General features: G+C 43.3%; 1 protein-coding gene across 3 annotated transcripts in view; it reads right to left on the bottom strand.

Moving 5' to 3' along the window:
* AMHR2 (anti-Mullerian hormone receptor type 2) overlaps positions 1 to 27,455 on the bottom strand; it is a 139,678-nt gene that overhangs the window by 12,090 nt on the left and 100,133 nt on the right. For 2 of the 3 annotated variants that reach the window (XM_033939718.1, XM_033939717.1), the window contains exons 7-10: positions 22,456 to 22,570; positions 14,681 to 14,841; positions 4,224 to 4,371; positions 3,449 to 3,585 (exon numbers count right to left, since the gene is read on the bottom strand). In XM_033939718.1, coding sequence (XP_033795609.1) covers positions 3,449 to 3,585; positions 4,224 to 4,371; positions 14,681 to 14,841; positions 22,456 to 22,570 — 561 coding nt within the window. Of the gene's footprint in view, positions 1 to 3,448; positions 3,808 to 4,223; positions 4,372 to 14,680; positions 14,842 to 22,455; positions 22,571 to 27,455 lie in introns of those variants that run through there. The other variant, XM_033939719.1, reaches the window with a different exon arrangement.

Genomic DNA, 27,455 nt, shown 5'->3' with positions numbered 1-27,455 from the left:
AAGCCGCAAGCAGGAAGGGAGATGCAGAGGCTCAAGCTTGATGACCATCAGAGAGCCTGGTGGAGAATGTGTGAGTGACCAGTAGAGTGAGTGACTGGGAGAGTCCTCATGGAGAGCAGCCAGAAGAGTTCAAGGTCCTAGGCTGATGGGGTCTGGCAAGTGACCAGTGGAGGGACCGGCGGGGCAGGTGGCAGAGAGACTGACTGACAGCTGAAGGAGGTAAGGGGGGAATCCTGTTGGGTGTATCCTGAGGAGGAGAGTTGCAACTGTCATAGAGCATGGATAAGTTAGACTGAGGGAGGAGGGACTTCAGCTAGTGCAAAAGGTGGGGCACATGCTCAGGAGAAGCTTAAAAGCTTTTTTTGATCTTTAGATGTCTTCACAAGTGGGCCTGCATCTTCCCTGCTTGTCTGCAAGGAATATTATTCATGACAGCATAACTGTTTTCCCATCTTAGACAGCGTAAGAGATAAGGGAGTCTATGAGATTCAGAGGCAGTTCAGCTTATGCAGGAGATCCACAGCTGTGAACACTGACCCTCTGAAACTAAGAGCACTACAGAATCAGAACTCCAGTCAACAATGGGATAAGAGCCTTGCACAGCAAACAAAGGCAATAATGATTTGCTGGTGAAAGAGGTCATTGTTGTGGTGCTAGAGCATTGGAGGAGTGAAATATCAGGTCTGAACTGCTATGCCTGATGGCCCCACGAAAGGGCCTTTAATAGCCCACATCTGACAGGGATAACAACAGTCCAAGAAGCTAAATGAACAGGTAGGAATCCTCTTTAACTAACCACCTCCTAACAGCAGACATGCCAAGGATGGACCATCATAAAGATTAAGCAAACAATTATATAACTGGGTACCACAATATTGGTGCCTCAATGGAGCACAGTAATTGCAAAACGGCACCTGGGCACCATAATGACGTTATGGAATACTAGCATAAGTTGGCATTGGCATGTCTATATTTTGGCATAAATGGGCACTACTACACACATAACTTACAGTATTATACACTGGATTCCTATTCAATATCGAACCTGGTTTAAAATCCTATTTCTTGCCCACATGGCTTATTATTTGGGTGAATCAGTTTATCTTGCTAATCTAATCATTCCCTTACATACTATCTCGCTTTCTCCATTCATTGGATTCTTATTGACTAATCCTACCAATGCCTAGAAAAGCTCATTATGAATCTACCAGGAATTCGGTCATCTTTTTCCTTGCACCAAAATTATGGAATGCATTTCCACCCTCAATTAGATCAGAAAGACATGGGGAAAGCCACTGCTTACCCTAGGATCGGTAGCATGGAATGTTCTACTATTTGGGTTTCTGCCAGGTACTTTTGACCTGGATTGGCCACTGTTGGAAATAGGATTCTAGGCGAGAGGACCATTGGTATGACCCAGTATTCTTATGTTCTTATCCAGTACTCAAGACATTTAAACCATTGCTTGAGACACATTATTTTATCCTTGGTTTCAGTGAACAGCATATGAGCTCAGAATACTTCAGAATGAATTAATTAAGGTTATTAGAAATGGGAATGGTAGTATGAAGGATCTGGTATGCTAGGTTTATATATTTTGGCATGATTGGCCTATGTTTGAACACTGTCATCTTTCCTATTTACTATTGGCGATCTGATTTGGTTATCAAGCTAAGCAGCATATCAACATAAGCATATGTTATACATGTAAATTAAAGATTCACCCATGTCCCTCCCATGCTTCAGCCACATATAGGCCCCTTTGCAGTTATGGGCTGTTACAGAACAGCTTGTAATGCACTTACACATCCACACCCAAATTCGTTGGGTTTTTAAAAAAAATTATATTCTGCTCTATCAACATTTCTAGGCAGATTCCAACAAACACACATAATTTAAATAAACAAATACATTAAATCAGCAATTACTTAATTAACTTCAAAACACTTAAAAAATATAGAAGAAAAAAAATCTAGAAAATCAGCATTGATATACCACCCTAAACAAAAACTATTTATTTAAGTTGTGTGCGCAAATCAGTGCACATAGCTGAGTTGTACGTACAACTTAATTGTTTAACAAACCTACTAATTGATGCTAAATTAGCATTAATTAGAAGTTGTGCACACAACTTGGTAGGTGCATTGTACAGAGTGTTACGTGTCGCTTCCAAAGTGTGAATCTGAAAAGGGGGCACAGCCTAGGGAGGAGCATGGGCAGATCATGGGCATTCCTAAAATTTATGTGCACTGTTATAGAATACCCCCTATCTGAGCACAACTTAGGTGCAGGAATTTAGGCCTGGTTTTCCTTGGCTTAAATAGACATGCCTAAAAGTTAAGACACATACTGGCGTTAAATGTGATTCTATAAAATGTGCAAAACTTTTACAGAATCACGCAAAGCCCTGTCCTGATTGTTGCCGATTTTTAGGTTCCCCAGTGTGCACCTAACTACACATGCCTAACCACCTCCCCCTACGTCTATGCAATGGTAAATCTTTCCAACAAAACTAACCCTATGCTATCCTCTAAACCAGTGGTCTCAAACTCATGGCCCAGGGGCCACATGCGGCCCGCCAGGTACTATTTTGAGGCCCTCGGTATGTTTATCATAATCACAAAAGTAAAATAAAACAGTTTCTTGATCATATGTCTCTTTAGCTATAAATTACAATATTATTATTAAGACAGCCAAAAGGAAAGATTTATAAACTATAAAGAGTTTTAGCTCATGCAAAATTGTCATTTCTTTACTAAGACATCAACTATTTTTTCTGAGGCCTTCCAAATACCTACAAGTCCAAAATGTGGCCCTGCAAAGGGTTTGAGTTTGAGACCACTGCTCTAAACGATTTATGTCCAACTGTATAATAGCAATCAACCAACTAAAAGTCAGAGAAATCAAGCATATCAGAAGTTACTGGTGTTGGGGGGAAAAAATCCCAATGCTGAGTAAAGATGAGCCATCAGATGAGAATCCAAGACAGCAGCCCCAAGAGCTAAGAAACCAAAGAAGCAGTATAGTCCAAGGCAATATGAGATAATTTTCAAAGGATATTTGCCCAGGTAGCTAAGCAAGTCCAAATTTTTCAGGCTGAAAAGTGCTCTCCACTCTGACTACAATATGTGCGTAGCACCTTTTGTTATAGGTACAGAGAGAAGAGATACAATAGGGAGAGGCAAAGTACATAGGAAGGTGGGCTTGAATTTCTTCCTACTGGTTCGGCCACTTGTCTTTTCTTCTGTTAGATTTGTTCCTCATGAAAGCAGTGGTCAGGATCAGTGCAGTGGCCTTGAGGCTCTAACGAATGAGAGAAGGGGCTCTAGGTATGAGAGTCAGAGAGCTTTGAAATGAGTAAGATACGTTCCTAATGAGTGAGGCTTGGCATCTCGTTATGAGGCTGGGATATATTTTTTTCCTTTAAGCAAACAAGGGGTTGTCATACCTGTGAGTTCTGCTTCCACAGTTCAGGGAACTTTGGCCTCCTCCTCTCCTCCAATACCAGCTCCCGTAGTGTGCTGAAGGTGGGCTCACTCCCCAGTTCTGCTTCAAAAGCAAGCTGGAAATCAGGTACTGCAGAACCTGGAAGAGAAGATATTCAGAGACAGGAAAGAAAGATGGTAGAGTGAGAGAGAGAGAGAGAGAGAGAGAGAAACAGAAAAGGAGACCACAAGCCAGGTAAACTGACAGAGATGTATGGAGGAACAGAGGAATATTAGAAGGGAAAATAGACATATAGGAACACAGAAAAAGAGAAAGGATTCAGAGGGAAAGGAACGAAAAAAGAAGGAAAAACATAAGACACTATAGAAACAAGGAAGGAGATAGAATAAAATAGGGGAAGACAAAGAAAGAAACAGAGAAAGATATTGATAAGGATGGGAGGGAGGTTAAAGGAAAGGCAGAGTGGAGGTAAGACATGGTAAAGAAAAAGGAGAGAGGACAAAGAAAGCTAAAATGGATAGAGAAAAATATTTGGTTTCAATTATATCACATTGATAGGCCTTGAGAGTCATTTGGCAGAGGGGAAATCATAAGCTATAATGCAGGGAGAAAAGAGATGGCAAAATAAAAATAATTATTATTAGAGGTAAGAGGAGTAAAAGCATATTGGAGAGGAGAGAAGAAGCCAAAGCAAAAGTGAGAGAGATTATTGGGTCTCATGCATTGTAGCTTCAGCCTCTGTTGCTGTTCTGGTCACCTGGGTAACCTGCTCTCACCTGGGTACAGACTGCTGCACCTGCTGAAGATTTCCCAGAGGAGGAGCCCCAGAGAGTATACATCAGCCTGTCGAAGTGCACACTCCCAGCTCCGCAGATTCACGGAACCATCTTGCATCTCAGGAGACATGTACCTCAGCGTCCCTGTCTGGAAAACAGATTAAGTACATTAGTCACCAAAAAATATACTGTACTTCAAACATACAGGCACAAGATTTAAAAAAATACATAGGCATGTGAGAAATATGTGGTACATGTGAGAAACAGAGATACACAAACACCTGTAGTCCCCTGGTCTATTTAAGTTACACCCAAACTCACTGTGTCTACTTAATTTTTGTACCAAGCAATCAGTCAGGCAGTCTCTATATCTACCAAATGGGTCTCAAAATCCAAAAAGGATAATTGCTCTCTCAAAAGAAGCAAAGTTCACTTAGAGAGTTCAGTTCTAAACATTGGCCAGCATCAGAAAAACACCAGAGAAAAAAACCCTTACATATAGGGGAGAAAAATTCTCTGGTACAAAAACCAGGCAAAATCCAAGCACACATAAAGATCACTCAGTGTAAAAAATATATATCAAAAGGTTATCAAAAAAATATAGCAGTAACTTAGCTTTAAAGCAGTCTTTGTTTTCCATACGTAATGCCACTTCATAAATCCATCAGGAATCGTTCAACCACTGCTTCCAAATCAAGCGATGATTGTAATCCACATATTTGCCGAACTCTATTCAGTGCAGGAATTGCAAAGTTCACAATCTGATTTCTAATTTTTTCTCAACAAGAGACCTTGCAAGGCCTTGTTTTACAGGTCGCTGCATCAGGAAATTAACCTTTCTCACAATCCAAGCTACAGATAGCGAAGTAGGAAAGGACTCAAATATGGACCTTGAGATGAGGGGGTAAGACAGTGACTACAAGACTTCATAGAAGCCTTCAGTATTATGAGATGGCGAAGATGCAATTTTGCCTGTCAACTGCTCAAGCAGAAATTTTTTAATACAATAATAAAACTAGTCACTTGGTGGCACACCGTTTGAAGCTCCACCACACACAAAATAATATTCTTATTATGAAAGATATAGGAGAGTTGGTGAGAACAGATGAGGAGATCCAGAAGAGTTTTGTCCAATATTACAAAACTTTATATGCAGGAGAGGAATCGGTAGGGGAAGATGAACGAGCCCGATATCTGGATTCAGTGAACTTAGGTCAGTCAAGCCCGGTCACAATAGTTCCTATCACATTGATAGAGGCATATCAAGCTCTTCAGTCTATAAAGCAGGGATAGGGAACTCCGATCCTCGAGAGCTGTATTCCAGTCGGGTTTTCAGGATTTCCCCAATGAATATGCATGAGATCTATTTGCATGCACTGCTTTCAATGCATATTCATTGGGGAAATCCTGAAAACCCAACTGGAATACGGCTCTCGAGGACCGGAGTTCCCTACCCCTGCTATAAAGCTAGGGAGGACTCCAGGCCTTGATGGCTTTACTGTGAAAATTCTACCAGAGATATTGGGTCCTCCTTTTTAACGCCATGTTTGAATCTCTAACTCCTGGAAGGGGATGGATCAATTAACCTATTTCATGCAACTTGCTGGGGTAACTGTAAAACCTACTATTCAATTTCTCTTCTGGGAGTCAACACTACATGGATTTTAGGTGATAGATTGATGAGTTGGGTTCCAAAGCTGATTAATCCAGATCAATCTGGCTTTATTGCAGGATGACAAGTAAGGGATATTTGGAGAGTGTTAAATCTGAGGGAACACACAAAAGTGGGAAAGAGCTGGCTTTTCTCTCAACTGATGCAGAGAAGGCCTTTGACCATTTCTCTTGGCCATTTTTATTTCAACTTGTGGCCTGGATTGGAATAGGCCCCCTGTTATTTGGGCTGGATAAAGACATTGTACAATAGCCTAATGAGTTGTATTACAATTAACCCTGACTCTTTTGAGTACTAAGAAGTGAAAGTATAACACCTTTCAGTGCATTAGGACCAGTCTTTGATACAGCTTGAACAAAACATGGCCTATGTCAGACTTTCTGGCCTGTGCCTCAAACAGGAACATAGTTTTTAAGCTAAGCACTTTTGTACATCAAAATAGCATGATGATTTTTCAAAAAATGTTTTTCGATGGAAAACAAATGAATTAGCACATGAAGGCCATGACGATTCAAGTAAATCATGGGCAGAGTGGCTTGTGTGAAACTAGTCACCTCTGAGGCTTCTGAAAATTATTAGATGAGAAAGTGTAGCTGTGCTATTTATAAATCTATTTTTTGAGCACTGAGTATATATTAAGAATTAGTATTAAAATTAACAGCAGATATTCAGTGCTATTTCAGCTTTATCAGATAACAAGACAGGGGTATTCCCATCCCCCATTTTGTTTGCTTTGGCAATTGAACCCTTAGCTCAATAAGTGTTGGAGAATAACCGGATTTGGGGGATTAGGTCTAATAGTACAGAATATAAATTAAGTCTCTTCATGGATGACTTATTTACGTTGGGGGAACTGGAAAATTCCTTAACAGCTGTCATGGGGGGTCTCCTTTAAGGTAGAAGGGTCTCTGGATTCAAAGTAAATATGAATAAATCTGAATTTCTGAATGTAAATCTGCCAGAGGCTAGGGAGCGGGCTCTTCAAGGTAATTTCCCCTGCAGGTGGGTTTGTGTCTTGAGATTTGGGAATCTTTATAGAGCGGCATGGTTCAAATCTGTATGATCTTAATTATGTTCCCGTGATATGAAAAGTTTGAAAAGACCTAGATAGATGGAGGATTTTTTATTTTTCATGGTTAAGTTGCATTGAAGTAATTAAAATGATAATATTACCCCAGCTCCTATTTTTGTTTCAAACACTTCCTATATGGGTGGGAAGGGAAATTTTTTTTGGGGGGGCCTCCATAAACAAATTTTGAGGTTTATATGGGCCCACAAATGACCTACAGTAGGACAAAGGTGTTTTATTTGAGGAAACAGGAAGGGGGTTTAGCGGTACCCCACCTACTCAAATATTATCAAGCAGCAAAACTGCAAGTCCTATTAGAATGGCAGACTCAGGACTGTAAACAATGGGTCTCAATAGAACAAATGGGGATTGGAAGCACCCTATTGATGCATTTGTTGTGGGTGCCTCTGTGGGGGAGATAGGAGGGGCTCCTAGAATGTGTGCTAACCACCTTGGGAGCCTGGAAGTAGGGTAGGAGCTCGTTATTGAGGAAACAGAAATATTCCTGGTATACCCCTCTTAGATACAATATGGAGTTCCAGCCAGGCAGGGATATTAATATCTTTAAGATTTGGGATGCTAAAGGCCTGGTGTGTGTGGAACAGTTTATAGATAAGGGAAGTGGAACAGTTCAATCATCTGGGAATCTACAGAGTAGATATGGATTGGCTCCAAGAGATTGCTAAGCTGGAGGATTGCAGGGTCATGTACAGATTGACAGCTGTGAAACATCATCAACTGGGGAGTCTCTGTCAAAAATGAAGTCAATTTAAACTTTCGAAAGGGACTAATTTGAAATGAAGAGTTGGGAGGGGAATGGGGAGGGCAAGGAGGGAAGAATTCCTGTTGGGGGACTGTTACCGTGGGACTGGTGCATTGAAGAATCACAGTCCATAGGATTGTGCTATGAGTATTTTGCAATTTGTGCTACGTTACTGATAAGAGTTTGATTGTATATATATATATATATATATATATATATATATATATAAAAAAATCTACAATAAAAATTTCCAATTAAAAAAAAAAAGCCTACCTCACCTGGACAAGGTTAATGGGATCAACCTAAAAATAGAACCATCAACAATATTAATGATTCTCTCACATTTGAGTTGCATAATTTCTTCAGGGTCCTGATGAAAAATTACCCCCCAAAAAGCTCACCGGGGTTCATTGAAAATCAGAGTCCCCCCATGTCCTGCTATGTACAAACACTATAAGTTCCAGTTTATCCCAGTTAGTTTTATATACCCAGACTCAAAAACCAGTGTCATCAACGAATGTGGTGAGGAATTTGGATGAGAAACGAATATTAGGAGACTGTCAGCATAATCTGCAAGTTTGCAGTACATGTTATTCCTTTTATTGAATCCTATTGCCTAATAGTCTGTAGGAGTCACACTAGTGCCAAATAAGTAGGAGGAGATAGCAGTCATCATTATCTCATACCTTTAGCCAAATAAATATAATCTGACAACATATTTTTTATATTAGGTCTAGGGAAATAAAATAGAGAGCTTACCGTTCTCACAAACTGTGAACCACAATTAAACCTGTTAGGTGAGTCAGCCTTCAAGGATCAGCAAGACCCGTGTCCCTCATAAGACCTTTAATCACCATAAAGGACTTGATATCTCTGGCCTTACAATGAGATTACCAAGCTTCAATGCAAGGCTCGAGGGTCAGTGGCTGTGCCCAATTCATTCTTCCCTCTCTCCTTAAAGAATGACATGTGAATGGTTTCCCACTGTTATCCAAGAGATGGGGATAAATTCTGTCTCTGTGTTATTCTCTACGGAGCCCATATTAGGAACATATATGTTTAGGATGTTTCACTTACCAGTCATTTTTCTGAGATGACAAGCAAAAGATCTCTGTCAAAAACATAGATGGATCTCAGGACTGGATGGGTCTGTGGAACGCAGTACAGCAGAAAGTAAGTTTTCGAAGCCTAGTGGTTTTTCATAAGTCAACATTCAATTGATGAAGGGCACAGAGACTAGCAGCTCTTTCACATTAGAGGGGTGACTATTCGTTTTATGGCATTAGTAGCCTTATCACTCAGCCATTACTGAACTAAATATGACAATTTTGAGAAAATTAACAATTCATGTATCCTTGGGGTAGATAATTGATATATAGGGCATGGTAGAAAAAAGGGGAAGCAGATCTAGAAAGACTTTATGATGGTGGCTACATTGTTTTCATTTCTGGGGTTTTCTCAAGTCAGGGTTTAAGCTTTAACATATCTGTCATAAGTGGTGTAGAATAAAGAACTGAACGGGGACGACGGGAATCCTGTGGGACCCGCGGGGATCCTGCAGGTTTCCCCTTTGGGTCACGGGGATCCCGTGGGGATGCCCCCTAGGGTTGCAGGGATCCCATGGGGATGCCTTCTAAAGGTCACGGGAATCCTGCAGGGTTCGATACAACTCAAGCCATGAGGCTCGTCTTCTTTTTCTTACCTTCCCTGCTGCAGCACACATAGCCGACCGGAAGCCTTCCCCGATGTCAGCGCTGGCTTAAGCAAAGCCGTCCCTCTGACGTCAGCGCTGACATCGGGGAAGACTTCCGGTAAGCTATGTGTGCTGCGGCAGGGTAGGCAGGAAATAGAAGACGAGCCTCATGGCTCGAGCTCCATTTGGCTGAGAAAGTTGCTAAGGTAATTTGCTTGCAGATGAGGGCTGGGAGACAAACGCAGAACAAAAAAGGGGGGAGGGAGTGCGTTTTTGGACACAGAAGGCATGAACTTGGGAGAGAGGAAGGGAGGGAAAGAGATGCTGAGGTGGGGGAGGGAATGCATTTTTGGACACAGAAAGCATGAACTTGGGAGAGAGGAAGGGAGGGAAAGAGATGGTTGTGTACACAGGGAATGAAAGAAAGGATAATTTTTGGTCATAGGGAGGGAGTGAGGTACAGATGAGAGGGAGAAATATTGTGGTGGAAAGGGAACAGTGAGGCAGATTGAAATGGATGCAAGAGGGGGGAATGTTGGACATAGTGGTGAAGGGAATGGAGGGAGAGATGTGGCATGGTGCTGGGTGATAGAAGGAGAAATGTTGGGCAGGGGTCTGGTGGGCAGAGGTGAAAGATGAGAAAGAGATAAATGCTGGACCATGGTAGGAGGAACCAATGGACAGCAACAGAAGAATTTACAGAAGATGGGAAAGCGGAAAAAAGAAACTGGGACCAACTTTATGGAAAAATAAGTCTCCAGATAACAAAGGTAAAAAACGGAATTTATTGACTAAAATATGTTAGCTTTGGGAAATGTATATAGCAGATGTCTTTGTATTGTGTTCAAAAGAAAAGGAAATACATTTCTGTTTTTATTTCTACAGTGTTGAAGTACTTGCTGACCCTTGCTGTGACTGACCAGCAGAGTACCTCCTCTAGAGACGGCCAGAACTCCCCTCCACCAAGCACAGCAGTTGCTGGCAACATCCATGAGCCACTGAGGTGCCAGCATCTGTGACTCAGGGACGCTACTGCTGCATGCCAAGCTTGGAAAAAGGGACCCACGGCCAACTGCAAAGGAAGTCCTCAGCTGACAGCTTGGGGGTTCTCATCAGCTGAGTATTTATATTTTATATTTACTTTAGAGGCTCTGGTAGAAACCCATTTACAAAGTATGTATTCTTCCCAATTAATATTTCCAAATTAATAAAGTCTCTTTGCTTATTTGTAAATGGGTCTCTACCAGAGCCTTTAATTCAGTAGCATAATTAAATGAAATAACTATTTCTGAAGTTTATAGGGACGTGCGGGGATGGAGGGGATTCCTCGCGGGGACGGGTGAGGATGGAGGGATTCCTCACGGGGATGGGTGGGATTTTGGCAGGGACGGGTGGGATTTCTGTCCCCGCGTAACTCTCTAGTGTAGAATAAGGGAATAAGGAATTCTGTAGTTAGTTACACTAAAGCCCTCTTTTACTAAGGTGCGCTAACCGATTAGTGCACGCTAAACGCTAACGCGTGCGTGTTAGTCTATGGACGCGTTAGCGTTTAGTGCGCACTAATTCGATTAGCACACCTTAGTAAAAGAGGGGGTAAGACTACAGGAGATTCCATGAAACTAGCTAGTAGCTCATTTTTAATCAAATTTAAGGAATTTTTTTTTTTCAGCTAACACAATTAAGCAACAGAATTTGTTGCCAGAGAATCTGGTCAAGGCTAGCCAAGTTTATAAAAATCTTGGACAAGTTTCTGGATTTGGTAATACAAGAATAGCCCCTACCTTCTACAATTATTTTTTAAGTAATAATCCACAAGACAAATGTAGCAGTCCATGTACTAAGTTCTCCTCCTATGTTATGTCTGGGGAAAAAATGCCTAGTACTTTACAGATCCTAGTAAATACATTAGTAGGAGACCTCCCTATTCAGCATCCACATACCCCAACCCCCCCCCCCCAAAAAAAAAAAAGTGATTATTTTAATTTCAAACATTTTTATTGTTGACAACTGAGTACCACATCAGCAATCCTGACATACAAGTTGTATTACAATCAGAATGCAGCAATATGACAAAAAACATTTTCAACATTATTATTACCCAACTCCCCCCTTCCCCTACAACCCTACCCTTATATACTATCAGGTTAAAGAGATAGAAGTCCTTTCCATGCCTCCAGTCAACAAGCAATCCAGGGACCTGGTGTCTTATAGTCTCCAAACCTTAAATACAACAGTTTGCCATCAGTGACTACACCATAAATTAGTACATCTAAGGAATACAGCTGATCCAAATGAGGCATGGAGAATACCACAGTGCAGCAAATATCAGAGAATGCAAACATCATAAATAACAGTCATTAACCCATCACCCAGTAAAAAAAAAATACCCTGTCCCCACGACTAATTTCTCAAAGCCACCAACCATCAGCAACTTAAACTAGCTTTGGTCCTCGACCTGGCAGCTGGGCTTCAATGCTCAGAAATGCAAGATCATGCACCTCAGCAGCAGAAATCTGTGCAGAACTTACACCTTGAATGGTGAGACCTTAGCTAGAACTTCAACAGAATGAGACTTGGGAGTGATCATCAGCGCAGACATGAAAACTGTTGATCATGTGGAGAAGGCTTCATCTAAGGCAAGACAGTTGTTAGGTTGCATCCGCAGGAGTTTCGTCAGTCGGAAGCCTGAAGTCATAATGCCATTATACAGAACCATGGTGAGGCCTCATTTGGAATACTGTATGCAATTCTGGAGGCCACACTACCGAAAAGATGTGCTGAGAGTAGAGTCGGTGCAACGGATGGCCACCAGGATGGTCTCGGGGCTCAAGGATCTATCGTACGAGGAAAGGCTGAAAAATTTGCGGCTGTACTCACTCGAGGAACGTAGAGAGAGAGAGGAGACATGATCGAGACGTTTAAGTATATTACCGGCCGTATCGAGATGGAAGAAGAGATTCTCTTTCTCAAAGGACCCTCAGCCACAAGAGGGCATCTGCTCAAACTCAGGGGCGGGAAATTTCATGGCGACACCAGGAAATATTTCTTCACCGAGAGAGTGGTTGATCCTTGGAACGAGCTCCCGGTGCAGGTGATCGAGGCAAATAGCGTGCAAGAATTTAAGAGCAAATGGGATGCCCATGTGGAATCCCTTAGAGAGTTAAGCCAAGGGAACCTGTCACCAGGAGTGGGATCCCTAGGATAGTAGACTTGGGGGTGGGTCAGTAGAGTGGGCAGACCTGATGGGCTATGGCCCTTATCTGCCTTCATCTTCTATGTTTCTATGTTAGCTCATAAAGTGTTCAAGATGTTACTACATACCCAGGATGGTAAGGACTAGATGTAGGGTTCCCAAATTTGCAGGCATTTCTTTTTACATTTAGGGTAACTCGAGCCATTCAATGTTTAAGGAGCAAGAGATCATGTAACCAATTTCTCCATTTCCAGTATGATGGGGGATCCTTCCCAACCCAAACAGACAATCTCTTTTTTTCCCCAACACTCTCATCTTCCTCATAAAATAATGTTGACCAAGAAGAGGAAGATGGAAAGCCTCATATTTATCCAATAAAAAAACTCGCTGCTAACAGCAGAATGGTCCACCAAAACTTTTCAATGTGTGGGCAGGAATGCATGGAAAATGCATGGAAAAAAAAGAAGAATGCACCTGCTGTTAGCATTTCTGACACTTGGGAGAATCAAAATAACCTGAAAAATGATCCTGACGAGTAAAATATTCTCTATGAATGACTCAAAACTGGCATTCCCAAAGGTCTGCACTAATGGAGACCTCCAGAATTCTTTTAATTAATGCAAGAAAAAAGTGATTCTTTTAATGTTGATTGAGTATATATATATTTGTGCTTGGTTGTTTGTGAACATAATAAGCATCAAGCTAAGTCAGACCAAATGATCTGTCAAGTCCAGGATCCTGTCTTAAACATTGGCCAATCCAGGTCACTTGAATGAACCTAGCAGATCCTAATAGGAAATCCATTCCCTATCACTTGCTCACAGAACAATGAAGTGGAGACATAAGGGCCTCTTCTATTAAACTGCGCTAGTTCCTATGAGTGTCGGGAGCAGCGCGGCTCTCTGTGCTAAAAACTGCTAGCGCAGTTTAATAGAAGAGGGGGTAAGTATTATGGGCTCTGTGTACTAAACATTTTTCCCCCAGTCAAAGTGGGAGGAAAACTTAGCACATGGACTGCTACATTCATCTTGGGGATTATTGCTTAAATAATTGTAGGAGGTAGGGGTTATTCTTTTATTACTAATAGTATTTAGGGGCCAAAGAGTGCAGGACCAAAGTGATTATTATTTTATGGACCAGGAGACATACTCCTTGGTCATGGGGGCTTTCCTGATTATGTATGTAAGAAAAGTTATCTGCATTTGTGCTGTTAAATAAAGCTAAGTAAAACTTTTCTTAGCCCCCAAAATTCTTGATGCGTGTGTGAATTTTATTTGCTCTCTAGGATTAACTGGGAGGTTTATCTTGAGACCTGCTGAGTATTTTTTTATTTTATATATCTGGGGTCATTGCATGATTCCATTTTTTCTCTTGTTTACAGGGGAAGTTGTCCCTTTAATCCTCTAGTGCTCAATGTCCCTGTCCCACCTCCCCCCAAAAAATAATGTTCATGTCGCACATAACCAGTGCATAAACATCCATTTCTCCATGTATTGTATTGTTCTACATCAGTAACTCCTGTTCTAAAATGCTAGTGGACCTTGAGATGTCTTAATTCCAATTTGAACATCCTTTCTAAAATGTGCTTCAAAGGTGGTTCTCTGAATATCCAAAAAGCATCCTCTTTCTCTTTAAAACTAAGGGCTCCTTTTACGAAGGCGCGTTAGGACCGTAACGCGCGGAATAGCATGTGCTAGCCGCTACCGCCTCCTCTTGAGCAGGTGGTAGTTTTTCAGCTAGCACGCTAAAAACGCTAGCGCACCTTCGTAAAAGGAGCCCTAAGTTTGTATTGATCTATTAAAAAACAGAGGTAGAGCATACTATAGTCTATACAAGCTTTTTCATCCATTTCTGTGTTTGGCAGGACCTTCTGAGGGTATTTCCCAAATTAACCATTGCCTAGGACAGAAGAAAAGGGAGGGGGGACCTATAAACTGAGCATCATCTATCACTTGTGCAAAACACACAGACACACATCACAAAGAAGCATGCAGGCACATATTACGTACAAAGAAACACACTTAGGCACTTGTTACAGAGCACAGCAGAAATGGGTCCGATTCATACCATGGTGATAAGAGCTGAATTCTTCTCCCCTGCCTTTTCCTTCTGGGATCTCTGAAGCACCATGGCAAGGCCAAAGTCTGAGATTACACATGTTCTGTCGTTCTTCACCAGCACATTCTCGTTGCTCAGGTCCCGATGGGCAATGCTTGCTTTATAGCAGCCTGGGAAGAGAGGCGACAGCGTAGCACAGGACAGTCAAAGCCTTGGACCCAATCACAGCACCGATTATAGATTTAAAATAAAGACAGAAGGATATAAATATAGAATATACACGTGTTACTTATTAGAAGAGCAATTTTCAAAGGCAATTCCCTTGGTGAAATAGCTTAACTGTATACTGACATTCTCTGCTTGGCTGAAGGCATGTACAAACATCTGCAGCATGTGTACTTTCAGCCAAGTTAAAAAGAGGAACTCCAAAGGTATGTTTGGGTAGAAGTAATGCAGCACATTAAAAAAAAAAAAATATATATATATAAGTCCTATTTTCACAAAAGCAGATATAATGTGTTTTTAGCGCATACACCTGTGACTGCTAATTTTGAAAGAGAAATTTTGTCTTTGAAAATTGACTTCAACACACAACCTAAAAGTGTTCATGTTGCATGATGGGAGACTTAGGGCTCCTTTTATCAAGCCAGGCTAGCGGTTTAACGTGCTTACACCGTGCGCTACACCGCCGGCCATGCTAGCCGCTACCGCCTCCCTTGAGCAGGCGGTAGTTTTTAGGCCAGCGCGGGGGTTAACACGAGATGAAACGTCACGCGCGTTAACCCCCGCTTGCGCGGCTTGATAAAAGGAGCCCTTAGGAGCAATGTCAGGAAATACTTTTTCACTGAAAGGGTGGTGGATGCCTGGAATGCCCTCCTGGGAGATGTTATGAAGACAAAACCAGTGATAGAATTCAATAACGCGTGGGATAAATGCAGAGGACAAAACACAATGTTATTGACCTTCTTTTATTTCTTCAATCAATATTAAAAAAATATTCACATCAACCGTATTAGAAGCTAACGGTTGATGTGGATATTTTTTAACATTTATTGAAGAAATAAAGGAAGGTCAAGAACATTGTGTTTCGTCCAGTTTGTTTTGTCGTTGGAACATCGGGTCTTCCTGTTTTTTCTTTTCACGGATAAATGCAGAGGAACACTATAGAAAAAGAATGGAATCCAATTATAGGAAAACTTAAAATGACCTCACAACTAGAGTGAGCTTTAATGATAGCTCCAGAGGTTTCAAAGTAAGACCAATGCCTGACAGATTTCTACAGTCTGGGTTCTGTAAATAGCAAAACAGATCAGGATCAAGGTTCGAGAGGGCTTTGATGGCAACACCAGTAGTTAGGAAGTAGGACCGGTGCTGGGAAGACTTCTATAGTCTATGCTCCAAAATTGGCAGAAAGAGATAGAGATGTGGAAGGCAAAAAAAGAGACCAACTGATTTTCCCACTATTTACAAAGACAAACTGTGGACCTCAGAGCATACCCTGAAGAAAGCCACAACATGGTGGCTGAAATGTCGGGTCCAATCTGACAAAACACAGTGAGACCCATAAACCTGCAGCAAATACAATGGCAGCTACGGAAACCCTGAGAGCACATGTGGAGGGGCATTTTCGATATGACATCTAAGTCTGAGTTTGGACAGTCTGAGAAGTGTGTTCAAAAATCAGGTAGAGATAATGGCCATTTTGAAACCACACAATGTCTATCTTGGGGTTTGTTTGTTTTTCCGAAAATGACCATTTCTAGACGTGTTCAACCTTACTGCATCTATCTTTTTTGACCATTTTCAAAAAACAAAACATCCAAATACAAAACTCATAAAACAAGCTATTGGGATGTACAGTAGGAGGGGCCAGCATTTTTTAGCAGACTGGCCACACAGACAATGCCAGCAGAGTAGTGGGGCACTGCAGTGAACTTCATACAAAGGTACACATCTCACTATATAATCCCCTTACATTGTTATGGGGAACCCTACAAAACCCACCCAAAACCTACTGGACCTACCTGTCTACCACTCCAATAGCCATTATGCCTGCAGGTGTCACCTAAATGTCAGTATAGAAGGGTTCTGATGGGCTCGCACTTTCCACCAGAAGTGTACCACTTAGGGTAGGATATGGGCCTGGGTCCTCTGGGGTCTACTGCACCGACACTCCAGACACCTTCTTGCTGCTCTACTAGGACTGGCCATAATATCTGCAGCTGTCATAGAAAGAGGTATGTACTGTTTCTATTATATCCTTCGGGGGGTGGAAGGGGATCAATGACCATTGGGGGGAATGTGAGGGTGGGGCATGCCTTCATGCCTCCTGTGGTCATCTGGTTAGTTTGGGCAACTTTTTGGCACTTATTTGTTCTAGCCCCAAATGTCTAAATGGTACCCTGGACATTTTGTGGAATGTTTGATTATTGCTGCAAAACGTCCAAGTTCTAAGCCCACCCAAAACACGCCCCCATGAAATTTAGATGCACTGTTGGCATAGAAAACCATCTAGAAAGTAGGTATTAAAAATGGAGATTTGGACGTTTTGGGGATCCAAACATTCCAAGTGCCACTTTATGAGGTCTTTTGAATGTTTTTCTTTTTTGAAAATTAGCCCCAAAGTATACTGGTATTTAATCATGATGAAGTGGAACCTGTTCAGAGTGCTGGATTCAACTCTGGCTACCTGGTTGGACTGTGCAGGTCTTTATGTGATCACACATCCAATATTTGGCAAATATCTTTCTCTATTTATATGAGGAACTAAATAATTCATCATCTATTTACTATATCCTCATTATATATTATCAAGGAGTTTCTTTAACATCAACGATCTTCCAAAGTCTTCTGATATATTATGATTTACTTGAAAATTATATTGAAAGGATTAACAATATAATTTTCAAGTAAATCATAATATATCAGAAGACTTTGGAAGATCGTTGATGTTAAAGAAACTCCTTGATAATATATAATGAGGGTCTTTATGTGATGACATTTATTATGCTCTTTGTAACAGTCTCTCCTGAGTTCCCCTATGGCTCAGGCAGCTAGAGAATGGCATGGTGACAAAATTAATCACCGTTCTCGCCCCCCGTGAATAATTGTGGGAAATCATCTCCATGTCATTCTTTAAGGAGAAAGGGAAGAATCAGAGTATGAATGGGCACAGCCACTGACCCTCAAGCCTTGCATTGAAGAATGCTGGTGTAGAAGGACCGAGGTTGAGATAGACACTAAAAAATGACAAGGGATGGTTTCCCATGGTTATCCACAGGGACGGGAACGGTGATGAATTTTGTCACAGTGTCGTTCTCTACACACAGCTGCAGCAGAGCAGTTCTGAAATGTGGTTCTCGGGTACTTGGACATTCTATAGATGGCTGCCGCCGATGACCAGTGCTTCATGGGATTACACTCTGCCCTATTCCACCTGACTAGAGTTGATAGGAACACAAGGAGGGTTATTGCCAATGATCAGGGGAAAACAAAGTATTTTGGTCTGAAAAGGGAAAGGGAATGCTCACATTAGAAGAGATGGGAGAGAAAAGCGTCTGGGGGTGATCCAGCCCTGCAGAGAGGGGAGCAGCTGCCTCAGTCAAATTCCCCAGCTGTTTTCCTGCAAGCAGGGCAGAGTCAGACTGTAGTGAAGAAGCAAGGCAGAAAGCCTTCTAAACACCCAGCAGAGGAGACTGGTTTCAGGACTGCTGAATTATTAGAACAGCTGTCATTGCTGGGTTGTTTTTTGTTGTTTTTTTTTAGCTAATTGGAACAGATAAATAAGACACTACAGCCTCTTCACCAGTTGTTTCAAGTCGCTTCTGCAGAGACATTAACTTGCTATTGCTGCCAGGACAAACACAGAGCAAAGCCTGCCAGATACATTTTAATTTCAAATGCCCCACTTGGATTAATATTACATTTCTTTGTTTTCTCTTGAGTACCATAATTTCTGGGTTATAAATTGCTCCTTTGTATAAGCTGCAGGGACCAAAAGCAGTAAATAAATTGGTACAGTTGATATATAAATCACTCCTCTATATATGACGCGGCAAAACACGTGGTGCCAGCAATTCGAATCCTACTTCATAATGTCTGAATAGCACAGTCCATTCCATGCCAGTTCGCTTTCTTCAAAGGGGATGGATGATTGGTTCTCCTCCTCCTTATTGGGCAGGCTTCTGTTCTGGCGGTATACAGACCTTGCAGGCTTGGAGCATCATGGAACATGAAGCTGATAATGACAATGTGCAAGGTCAGGAAAGCAGCACAGCTTTCTGCGTGCAGTGGAATAAGTAAAAAAAAAAATCAGCACTGGAAACAAAAATTCATACATAAGTTGCTCCTTTGTACAAGTTCTTATGTATAAAAACGGGACTTATTACCCAGAAATTAAGTATTTATGAAGCTGGTCTATATTATATGTCTATTTTGTATAAGGTATCTACAGTTCTGGCCAAATTATTATGGATTTTGGCTTGCTGACAGAGTAAATTCAGTATAAACTAAACTGCTGTTGTTTAGGTGATAATTAGCAGCATGGAATGTCTGTGCCTCAAAATGACAGTTGAGATGGAAGACTATTGTATCTTTTCATTGGCTATCCAGGCCAGCTCACTTACATTTCAGCACAGATGGACAACTGTAGCAAATTATTATATACTGTAGGATGATTAATACAATAGACTGAATCACCTCATTTCTGAATGTTCTCGGTATTTATTAAGTACAAAGGGCTAGATTCACAAAGCAAACCGATTGTGTACCAATCGCTTTGCGACCCCTTTGCGACCAGATTTCCCTCCTGCACTATTCACTAACCTCTCCTGCGATCCGCTTCGAATCTGTGCATGCAAATGAAGAGAAACGCATGCAAAGTGGACAGGGACACGATTCACTAAAGAAAATTTCCAATCTGACTGGGCTGGCCGATCAACCCCAAAAGCGACTGCTGGGGACCAATCAAAAATGGCTTTCCGACTCTCCAGCTCCATTTAAAGCTCTGCTCTCTGCCCTGCTCTATGTCGGCCCTGCTCTCTGCTGCCCCGAATCTCTCCTGCCTGCCACCCCGATGTTCTTTCCCGGATCTCTTCCCGATTGCCGCACTGCACTGCCTACATCTCTCCTGCCTGCTCGCCCTGACTCTCTGCCGCCCTTCTCCACGGTGCAAGCACATGGTTTTAAAGCGGACCTGTATTGTGGGGAAAGGCAGCAGAGAGCAGGAGAGTCAGGGGAGCCAGAGAGTCAGGGCTGGCAGAGAACAGAAGAGTCTAACTACTGGCCCGACACCCCCCCCCCCCCGTACATACAAGTTGGGAGCAGGAGGGGTGCTCAGTCCCTCCTGCTCCGTTGGCCTCCCTCCTGCCACAGGCCCCATCGGCTCAACCACCGCACCACCGACCAGCCCCATGGAACGCACAACTGGTCCACCCCAGGCCGGGCCCTGCCTATCTGCCCCACATACCTTACGAATGTTGGGAGCATGAGGGGTGCCTGGTCCCTCCTGCTCCTTAGGCCCCCAGGATACATCTTCAGGAGTAGGAGGGGTGCCCAGCCAGCAGCAGGAGCAGGACGACTTTGAGCTTCCTCCTGCTCCCGAAAAGGATCGAGGCCTAAGGAGCATGAGGGACTAGGCACCCCTCCTGTTCCCAACATTCGTAAGGTACGCGGGGCAGGTGGGCAGGGCCCGGGATGGGCCGGTCGTGCATCCCATAGGGCTGGTTAGGGGTGTGGCGGTTGAGCCAGTGGGGCCTGTGGCAGGAGGGAGGCCAATGGAGCAAGAGGGACCGAGCACACCTCCTGCTCCCAACTTGTATGTACAGGGGGGTGTTGGGCCAAGCTGGGGTGTCGGGGCAGTGGGTGGGCTATTCTCTCGGTCTCCCCTGACTCTCCTACTCTCTGCTGCCGTTCTCCGCTGTGCAACCCCGCTTTAAAACCATGGGCTCGCACTGCAGGGAAGGGTGGCAGAGAGCAGGAGAGCCATGGGAGCCAGCGTTGGGGCGAGCAGGCAGGAGAGATCTGGGCAGAGCCCTCACAGCAGTGACAGGAGGCTGCTTCTCCTGTCACTACTCTCAGGGTCTGCGCATGAGCGGGGATTGCATTTTTGCGATCTCTGCTCGCAAATGGGGGCGTTCCTCCGATTGCCCCCATTTGAATATGACTGATATGTGAATCAGTCAGACCTGCCTGAATCGAAAACGGATTGTTCCAATTCGGGCAGGTTAGTGAATCTAGCCCAAAGTATTTAACAAGCCCTTTCTAGTCATTAGCAAGTGCTTGTGTTGTATAAAAAGAGATTATATACTTGCCCTGGTAAGCTCTTTTCCAGTAGATAGGTGAGACATTCTAGACCAGTGTATTGCAAACTGTGTGCCTTAGTGATGTGCTGGGAGACTCTGGTGCCAGCTGACTGCCTACAGGACATGCCTCTTGCGATGAAAGGCATGTCCTATAGGCAGTTAGCCGGCACCCGCACCTCTTCTCCTCGCTGGTGCCTCTCCTCAGCACCCCTCACTTTGGCTCAGGGCCCTGTCTGGAGGGCCTTCATGCATGCTCGTGACATCGTCATGTCGACATCCATGCATTTATGGGTACCCTTCAGCCGCAGCCAAGAGTTTACTGTGCTGCCCAGTAAAAGAGTTTGCGAGACACTCTTCTAGACGGATGGGTAGTGTCCCCGTGGTCGCATTCCATCTGCAGAAGGAATCCACTTTGGATTTTTTCTTTTGCCTGTGCTGTATTTTACTGGGTTCCTTAGCTTCACCTGCAGTTAGAACCCAAGCACTGAGAGCCACCAAATAAATGTGAAGTAGAGACACCTGTAGCAAACACTCAGAAACAACTGTTCTGTTCAAGTAGTAAAATCAAACAGTAAACGTTAACTGCCAACAAAGGCTTCATAGGAGCTCAGAAACTACTCTCATATATAACAGAAACATATATACAGTATTCTTCCCAGCCCCAAAGGCTGAAAGGCATCCAAGAATCAGCTTGGAAAAGCATAAACAGATTTAAACAGTAGGCAGGCACAGGAAGGACAGGGCGGGAGTCTAGAATGTCTCACCTATCTACTGGAAAAGAGCTTACCAGGGTAAGTACATAATCTCTTTTTCTAGTGCAATAGATGAGACATTCTAGGCAGATGGGAAATATAAAAGCAGTTCCCAAAAAGCTAGGGCAAGCTTGCTACGCAGCCCATAAGACCGAGGACCCAAAGGCATAATCCTGTCTCGCCGCCACATCCACTCTGTAAAACTTGGCAAATGTGTGTAGGGAAGACCATGTTGCCGCCCTGCAAATCTCATCGGGGAGATAGCTCTAGCTTCGGCCCACGAAAAAGCCACACTCCTGGCAGAATACACCTTGATGGAAACAGGGGACTGTTTCCCCAGAAAGAATGTAGGCTGACGAAATGGCCCTATGGATCCATCTTGAAATAGTGGCCTTGGAAGTGGGAGCGCCCTGCTTAACTGAATGAGTCGGTACAAACAGATGGTCAGAGAGAGATGAAATTTGTTAGTGACCTCCAGAAAACATAGCAGCACTCTGCGTACATCCAGTTTCTTCAACAGGCGATCTTGTGTCCTGGAATCAGTAGGCTGAAAGGCAGGCAAATGCATTTTCTAAAAAGGTTGCATATCTTCCAACATCAGATCGAGAATTAGAGCTAGGTACTACTGCCTTCGATCAAATATCATACTATATGAAATAATTCCCTAGGCCTATTTTTGGCCTTTTTTCAATTAGTTGTCCCACCTCCCAGAAACAGGGCAAGTTCTCACCATCTTGCCATACTTCTTCATGGAGAAATGCCAAGCCTCGAGCCACAGACAAGGCCAGACGCAAGGTGATACTCCAGTCACTGGTGTGATGAGTCAGGTAGTGTCTCAGACAGCCCTGTAGAAAGAAAAGCATAATGTATAAATCAGGCTTGCCCAAACTTTTTCCATCAGGAACCACATTTTATATATTCTGTAACATTTGAAGGGCCAAAACACACGGCGTTGTATTTTGCCATATGTATCGTCAGCCCCTCTCACACATCTAGCTTAGTAATGGGAGTTGACAGAATGGCACATATTACACCAATTCTAAAGCAATTACCATATGTACTCGAATATAAATTGAGATGTTTGGGCCAAAAAAATGGCCCCAAAATGGGGGGACTCTGTTTCTATTCGAGTCAGTGCTGACCCGCCCCCTCCCAAACTTGTTTGCAGGCCTCTGCCAGACCTGCCATAAGACCTGGTGGTCCAGTGGTGGCCAGGACAGGAGGGATCCTTCCCGCCTCCTGTTCCAACCAATTCTAATTATTTTTATCTCCCTCCCAACGCCCCTGCTTACCTTAAGTATCCAGCGGTGAATTACAGCAGGCGCAACCTTCCTTCGCTCCTGCCCATGCAGAGCTGCTAGCTAAATGGCTGCCATGAGTTCTCGCTGCAGCCAATTAGCTAGCAGCTCTGCAAGGGCAGGAGTGAAGGAAAGTTGCTTCTGCTACAATTATCCATTGGACCACCAGGGTACTTAAGGTATGCGGGGGAGGCGGGAGGGAGATAAAAATAATTAGAATTGGCTGGGACAGGAAGCAGGAGGGATCATCAGGTCTCACGGCAGGCCCAGCAGAGGCCTGCAAGGCATCAGGAGGGAGGGTGGAAAGGGTACAGACCCTGGCAGGAAGGGGGGGCTAGGTGCAGAAACTGGCAGGGCAGGGCAGGGGAGAAAATGAGTGAGGGGGCTGGATGCAGAGCTGGCAGAGCAGTGAGGGAAGGGGAAAAGGGTGAAGAGCCTGGCAGGGCAGAGCAAGGCAAGGCACTGCACTTGAATATTAAACCCCCATGATTTATATTCAAGTCAACCTTTTTTCCTCCTTTTTTGGAAGAAAAAAGGTTGGTTTATATTAGAGTATATACGGTACATTAGTTACCAGTTGTATTTTGGGTGCAACATAAAGTTGTTTCTGTGGTCCATCAGCCTATTTATATCAAACACCACAGTATTTTTGTGAAGTTATGGCACTGTATAAACCTAATAGATCTTTACGATCTGAAAATTCAAAGTTATTAATTCCAACAGCACAGGGAGATTATGCAGATACTAGAGTGATGACTCTGTATTGCTGGTGTTAAAATGTGGAATGCTCTGGTGGACCAATTGCAACTGTGTACAAACCAGTTTCAATTTAAGAAACAGTTAAAACCTCAGCTGTTTATTACTGCATTTTTGTGATTTATTATTTGGCATTTATTAATTGGCATTGAAGTCTACAAAATCCTGGGTGGAGTAGAATGGGTACAAGTGGATCGATGTTTCACTCCATCAAAAATTGCAAAGACTAGGGGACACTCAATGAAGTTACAGGGAAATACTTTTAAAACCAATAGGAGGAAATTTTTTTTCACTCAGAGAATAGTTAAGCTCTGGAACGTGTTGCCAGAGGATGTGGTAAGAGCGGATAGCGTAGCTGGTTTATTGCTACTCCTTGGGTTTTGGCCAGGTTCTAGGGACCTGGATTGGCCACCGTGAGAACGGGCTATTGGGCTCGATGGACCACTGGTCTGACCCAGTAAGGCTATTCTTATGTTCTTATCTGCTTAACTATATTAGCTATTGTATTCTTGCGATTTATCAGTGGACATTTGCAGAGATGAAATTGCTAATTATGTAGAATTTATGATATGGTTTGTTTTTATCTTATGTATGTTTTACCATATTTTTCACTCCATAAGACACACCCTAGATTTAGAGGAGGAAAACAAGAAAAAAACATTCTGAACCAAATTCTCCTTGCCAGGCTCTGTACCTTGTCCCACTGCATTGCCCTGTCCTGTAACCTGCCCCCCAGTACCTTTTTTAATCCCCCCTCCCTTTTTTATGGTACAATTTTTATTGTTTTCCAAAATAAATTACAAATAGGGCATAGCCCAAAACAGAAACAAGTCCCATACAAAACTGGAACACTAATCAAGGATACCACAGCATAAACCCCCACCCCCTCCTAGAGCAGGGAGCAACCTCCAGTATGAAAAACAATGAAACAAAAATTTAAAAACAACCTTTTTTAACCCCTGTACCTTTTTAAAACACCCCCGTCCCGTTCCGTACCTCTTCAAATCTCCCCCATTGCCTGGTGGTCCAGCGGTGCATCAGTAGGGGTGAGCCCTCCGCCTGCCTGCATGGGCCCGTGCCGCTTCTTCTCGTCCTATCCCGCACCTCCTTAAATGTCTCCCATTGCCTAGTGGTCCAGCGGTGTGTCAGCTGGCAAGAGCGAGCTTTCCGCCTGCCTGGGCCAGCGCCGCCCTCTGAATGGTGCCATCAGTTCTCTCTCATATATTTCCCCAGGCTCTACCAAGTCTCTTTCCTCTCACCTGGCTTCAGCTGCAGAACAATGGGCTTCCTGCTTGCTCACCATGATTTGGCTCTCGGCAAATCTGAAATGCACAGTGCCATAAGTTCAGGTTGGTCTTGTGGTTTCAAGTCTCATGAAACTTGAAACCAGGAGACCAATCCAAACTTATTGAACTGATTGGCTCAAACTTACAGAGAGGCGCCAGCTTTGTGGGTGTTAGAGAACCCCCAATATTCTTTCCAGCACTGCCCAGTAGTGCTGCCCGATTCAGGAAAAAAAAATTTGATTTGATTCGATTCAGCCTATTGAATCGATTTTTTGATTCGATTTGATTTTCCTGCCTAATTGGGTGTTTTTTGTTTTTTTTTTTTTCCAAACATCCTGGTGGGTTTATTTTATAGCCTCTTTACCCCCTTTGCTTTCTCCTAACCACACTGATGCTGTGGTGTAAACAAAATAAACAAACAAAAAAGACTTTTCCTCTCTCTGTTAAATCCTAGCTCACGTTTGCAGTCTAACACCAGCTCTGGCAGGATACACATTTAAAATCTGACATATTGTAATCACAAAACAGAAAATACAATTTTTTTTTCTACCTTTTGTTGTCTGGTCATTATTCAAATCTTGTTGGTCCAAGGCTCTGGTTGTCTTCTGATAACTTGTTTGCCAGGGTCTCCTTCTTTCTTCTTTCTCCGTGCTAACCATCCATCTTCCATCTCTGTCCTCCCTTTCCGTTTCCCTTCCCTCCCCCGGAGGTCTGGCATCTTTCCTTTTTTTTGTCTCCATCCACAAATCCACCTTTTCTCAACTACTCTTTCATCCAGCATCTCTCCCTCCTTCCCCACCACCCCAGGGTCCACCATATCTCCCTTTCTTTTCCCAACTACCCTCCTATCCAGTATCTTTGTCCCCCCTTCCACACCATCCCTTGTGTCCAACTTCTTTCTCTTTCTGTTCCTTCCCTCCCTAAATCCCATTGTCCACAATCTCTCTCCCTCTCCTCTGTTTTTAGACCCATTATTTCTTCTCCCCAAAGTCCGGCATATGCACATCTCTTTGAGCCCCCCCTTCCCTCCCCCTTTCGTGTACTTATATACCAGGGCCCCCCTCCCCTGAAGCCCTGCATCCCACCCCTGAAGGCCTGTACCTCTCCCTGAAGGCTGGCCCCCACCCCTGAAGACCTGCCTGTCCCCTCTGAAGGCCTGTACCAGCCCCCCGAAGGCCTGCACCCCTCCCCCTGAAGGCCTGCCTCTCCCCCCTGAAAGCCTGTACCACCCCCCTGAAGGCCTGCGCCTCCCCTGAAGGCCTGCCTGTCCTCCCTGAAGGCCTGTACCCCCCCCCCCCGAAGGACTACACATTCCCCCTCCCCCCGGAAGGCCTGCATTTTCCCCCTGGCCTCCTACGCACCATTTACCTATTAGCAGGAGCCTGCAGAGAGGATCGCTGGGGCTATTGATCTCAGCAAGCTCAGACATATCTCAGAAAGAAAGGAGACGACTACAAATCATACAAAATACCGCTATTAAATTAATTTACAAAGCTAAGAAATACGATCATGTCACCCCCTTACTCATCAAATCTCACTGGCTTCCAATCTCTCACCGAATCACCTTTAAAACTTTATTCCTAGTTTATAAAACTTTAATATCAAACGAACCCCTTTTTATATCAAAAATGATAGTTCCGTATAATCCTCCGCGATCCTTAAGATCATCTTTATCTAACCAACTTTCAGTCCCTTCATTAAGAATTATTGGCACTAGACGTAAAGACATGTTTTCAGTGGTAGCCCCCTCATTATGGAACTCTCTCCCAAATTTTATTAAAAATGAAAAGGATCTTGTCTCTTTTAAAAAATTGTTAAAAACCTACTTGTTTCAAGATGCATTTGACTTATGAAATGATCTTTTTTTTAAACTCATATGTTTTTAAGATTCTCTTCTCCTTTTCTTTCTTTTTTTTCTCCCCTATTTATACCTATTGTACTCTCCCCTCTATGTAAATTTTAACAAATAATGCAACTGTAACTTTCCCCTTCCTTCCTTCTCAATCATGTTTGTCTCAATTTGTTTTGTCAACTGTCCAAAGTAGTAAAATTGTATGTATTACCACAATCTGCTGGTTTTTAAATTGTACATCGCTTAGAAATTTGTAATAAGCGATACATCAAATGTAAATAAACTTGAAACTTGAAACTTGAAACTTGAAACTTATAGGTCTTCGGAGCTGTTTCCTCTGTTGCGATCCTGCCTCTGACATCAGAGGAGGGGCAGGTCCATAGCAAAGGAAACAGCTCCAAAGACCTATGGCAACTTGCAGAGATCGCTAGCACCAGCGATCTTCTCTGCAGGCTGCTGCTAGTAGGTAAATGGTGCGCGAGAGGCCAGGGGGGAAGCCGGACACCAGCGGGAGGCCGGGAGGAAGCTGGACACCTGC

The sequence above is a fragment of the Geotrypetes seraphini genome, chromosome 3, assembly GCF_902459505.1.
Source record: "Geotrypetes seraphini chromosome 3, aGeoSer1.1, whole genome shotgun sequence".
Classification (NCBI taxonomy): domain Eukaryota; kingdom Metazoa; phylum Chordata; class Amphibia; order Gymnophiona; family Dermophiidae; genus Geotrypetes; species Geotrypetes seraphini.
Note: the sequence above shows the minus strand (reverse complement) of the source record. Positions and strands in the feature narration are given on the sequence as shown.